The sequence below is a fragment of the Fundulus heteroclitus genome, unplaced genomic scaffold, assembly GCF_011125445.2.
Source record: "Fundulus heteroclitus isolate FHET01 unplaced genomic scaffold, MU-UCD_Fhet_4.1 scaffold_475, whole genome shotgun sequence".
In the NCBI taxonomy this organism is placed as follows: Eukaryota; Metazoa; Chordata; class Actinopteri; order Cyprinodontiformes; family Fundulidae; genus Fundulus; species Fundulus heteroclitus.
This window is the reverse complement of record NW_023396896.1, coordinates 6,093-10,143: the sequence shown is the minus strand read 5'-3', so window position 1 is coordinate 10,143 and position 4,051 is coordinate 6,093. Positions and strand designations below refer to the sequence as shown.

At 46.2% G+C, this 4,051-nt stretch overlaps 1 protein-coding gene across 1 annotated transcript; it reads left to right on the top strand.

Annotated features, from left to right (window-relative positions):
• The first annotated feature begins 994 nt into the window (after window positions 1–994).
• Window positions 995–3,339, top strand: LOC118560744 (NLR family CARD domain-containing protein 3-like). The gene is made up of 2 exons (XM_036132142.1): window positions 995–1,072; window positions 1,206–3,339. The coding sequence occupies exons 1-2, from the start codon at window positions 1,060–1,062 to the stop codon at window positions 2,993–2,995; spliced, it is 1,803 nt and encodes a 600-aa protein (XP_035988035.1). The 5' UTR covers window positions 995–1,059; the 3' UTR covers window positions 2,996–3,339.
• The last annotated feature ends 712 nt before the right edge of the window (window positions 3,340–4,051 follow it).

Below are 4,051 nucleotides of genomic sequence, written 5' to 3'. Positions count from 1 at the left end.
AAGCATATTCATTCATTTGTTTAAAAATGGACCTTAGAGTTTTATAAACTGGTAAGTAAAGCATGAATTAGGAAGAGCATTTATGTTAAGATCTAAAGGAAGGAGAAGGGGTGTGATTACTTTTGTTTTACTTCCTTAGACCAGGACCTGGACTGCTGGCAGCCAATCAGAGCAGCTGTGCTCCAGGTGAGACTGAACATCTCCAATCAGAACTTCCTTCTATCGTCTCTGTTGGACTAATTCCTCGTCTTTAGTTGGCATTTGGGAATCTAAGTGTTTAAAGTCTTTCTGGGATCGATTATTTGCCCTGAATCTCTGGATTTCCAGCTGCTGTAAATGTAACGTCTGTGTTCAACCCAACAACCTATTGGGTTTGCTTTGAAGTGCTTCTGTTTTCAGCCCTTTGTGCTAAATGCATTAAAACTGAAGATCTCCTTAAAGCTGCAGCTCATTTTGATGGAAACAAAAAGGTGGAGAAAACAAGCTGCTGCACTGCTGCTTTACAGAAAGAGGGAAGGAAAGTCTGAGAGACAGAAAGCTTTATTTCCTCTGACAATAGATCCCAGATTACAGCAGATATATTTGTAGAAACATGGAATATTTCTATCTGCTGTTTACTTCTAAAGGACCAAATCAGTCCCATGTCATTTCTAATCTGTAATTATTCTCTAAAAACATCCAATCCAGTCTGTGAGGGAGAAAAGCATCTGAAATGTGAACACTAGCTGATCCAAGGAGCTGTTTCTCTGGCAGATTAGAGCATTTCCTCCAGATTTCCTTCATTAAGGCTGAAAATGCTGCCAGGAAGCATTTTCTGTCTCTCTGCCTCTTCTGTAGCTGCTGTGTTTGTGGGAGAAGGTCAGATAGAAGCAGAGAAATGAGGACAATGGTGACCTGATGCTAAAGAGTTGATGTTGCTGAAAGCTGCTGCATGTTTCTGTCAGCATTTCTTCATCTGATCTGCTTTGTGAATCAGATCCTGACAGTGAACAGATACTGGCCACAAAGCAGAGGCACAACTCTGCTGTCTGACCATCTAACAAGGTTCTGCTTCTAAGGATGGATCCCATTGGTTAGCATCACATCATGTGACCTAAGAGACCTTCTAATGATGACACCTCCTGATGTTCCAGATGTTTCTGCTCCAACTTCATCACTAAATCAGCTTTTTTCCTTCAGTTGTCTCTTCTTCTCTGTTCCAGCAGATGTTGGTCTGCAGGAGGTTCTAGAGGAACATAAGATCAGTCTGAGGAGGAGATGTGAACGTGTGACTGAAGGAAGTGATGAACCAGGAAGTAGAACCCTCCTCAACAGGATCTACACTGATCTCTACATCACAGAGGGACAGAGTGAAGAGGTTAATAGCCAACATGAGGTGAAGCAGCTGGAGAGAGCTTCCAGGATCCAGAACCTCCATGACTCTCCAATCAGGTGCCACGACATCTTTAAAGCCTCACCTGACCAACATGGAGCCATCAGAGTGGTTCTGACCAACGGCGTGGCTGGTGTTGGAAAAACCTTCTCAGTGCAGAAGTTCACTCTGGACTGGGCCGAGGGCTTGGAGAACCAAGATGTCCGTGTGGTGGTTCTGCTGTCGTTCAGGGAGCTGAACCTGATCAGAGGTGAGCAGCACAGTCTTCTCACGCTGCTCCATGTTTTCCATCCAACCCTCCAGAAGCTCCCAGCAGAGCAGCTGGCTCGCCACAAACTTCTCTTCATCTTTGACGGCCTGGATGAAAGCAGACTTTCTCTGGACTTCAGCCACAGTCGGCTGGTTTCTGACGTCACACAGAAGTCATCAGTCGACGTTCTGCTGACAAACCTCATCAAGGGGAACCTGCTTCCCTCGGCTCTGGTCTGGATCACCTCCAGACCTGCAGCGGCCAATCAGATCCCTCCTTCATGTGTTGCCAGGGTAACAGAGGTACGAGGCTTCAGCGACGCCCAGAAGGAGGAGTACTTCAGGAGGAGGTTCAGTGATGAAGAGCTGTCCAGCAGAATCATCTCCCACATCAAGACCTCCAGGAGCCTCCACATCATGTGTGGAATCCCAGTCTTCTGCTGGATCACTGCTACGGTTCTGGAGAACATGTTGACCACAGAGCAGAGAGGAGAGCTGCCCAAGACCATGACTGACATGTACTCTCACTTCCTGCTGGTCCAGACCAGGAGGAAGAAGAACAAGTACCATGGAGGACATGGGAGGAGTCCACAGGAGCTGATGGAGGCTGACAGGGAAGTTCTCCTGAAGCTGGGGAGGCTGGCGTTGGAACATCTGGAGAAAGGAAACATCATGTTCTACCAAGAAGACCTGCAGCAGTGTGGTCTGGATGTCACAGAGGCCTCGGTGTACTCAGGAGTTTGTACAGAGATCTTCAAGAGAGAGAGCGTGATCTTCCAGAAAGCAGTCTACTGCTTTGTTCATCTGAGCATTCAGGAGTTTCTGGCTGCAGTCTACATGTTCCACTGCTTCACCAGCAGGAACACACAGGTGGTGGAGAACTTCCTGGATGAAGAATACAGTGAAACATCTCTGGATGACTTCCTGAAGAGAATCATGGATAAATCCCTCAGCAGTAAAAATGGCCACCTGGACCTGTTTGCTCGCTTCCTTCATGGCCTCTCTGTGGAGTCCAACCAGAGACTCTTAGGAGGCCTGCTGGGTCAGACAGAGAACAGTCCAGGAACCATCCAGAGAGTCATCACCAACCTGAAGGAGATGAACACTGATAGAATCTCTCCTGACAGAAGCATCAACATCTTCCACTGTCTGATGGAGATGAAGGACCTCTCAGTTTATCAGGAGATCCAACAGTTCCTGAAATCAGAGAACAGATCAGAGGAGCTCTCAGAGATCCAGTGCTCAGCTCTGGCCTACATGCTGCAGATGTCAGAGGAGGTTCTGGATGAGTTGGACCTGGAGAAGTACAACACATCAGAATCAGGACGACTGAGACTGGTTCCAGCTGTGAGGAACTGCAGAAAGGCTCGGTGAGTCCAGATGTCTTCATTGACTGATGCTGATTCAGCATTATTGCCGTCCGGTTTATTCTTCATTATTCAGTCGGTTCTGGACGTTTTTGGACCTTTAACTACTTCCTTCATACTTTGGACTATTTCAACCATCAGATTTCTAAATCTTCAGCTCATTCAGGTCAGCTCTGCTGCAGCTTTTGGTATTTAGAGATTTTGATCTTTTAGAAAGATTCAATCATCCAGAGACACATTTTAAACTTTAAACAGCTCTTCACTCATTGGGCTGTTACCCATTTCAATCTGAAAAACTCACACAGAAAGAAAAGGCAATTAGAAGAATTTTATTGATACAATATTTTAAGAGTTTGGCGCTCAGACCTCGGCAGGAAAAATTCACGCTGAATTATACTTCAATATGCATAAGCAGGCGTATGAGAACAGGGACATTTTCCCCCAAAAATTACCGAGGTCCAGGCCGGTGCATCAAACAGGCCGGTTGCCTTGAAGGCCTACCAAAGTTGAGTGAGATGAATGGGGAGATGAGGGGAGGTGTATGTTGAGGTGAATGAATAGAGATGGTCAGTCTCAGGATGATACTTGGAACTGAAAGGCTTGCAAAGGGGAACGTCTAAATGGAAATACTTGGACCTCAGCAGGAAACATAAATCAGGAAACATGATTTATACTTTAACGTAGATAAACAGATGTATGAGAACAGGGATGCCCCCCCCCCCAAAAATGCTGAGGTCCAGGCCAGAGCGTCAGCAAGTTCAGAAGGCAGAGAGAAGGATGAGCAATGAAGGAGAAAAGATGAGAAAGCTTAGCAAAGAGGGCCATTGCTGCAAAGGCTTTCCAAAATTTAAACAAGACGAATGGAAAGATGAGGTGAGGTGGATGGAGAGGTGAAAGGTCAGGTGAAAGGTCAATTTCTGGCTGATGCACGTGATTAATGAATAATCATGGCAGGGAGTATGGCAGAGAACGCAGGGAATAGGCAGAGAACGCAGGGAATATGGCAGAGAACGCAGGGAATAGGCAGAGAACGCAGAGAATATGGCAGAGAACGCAGAGAATA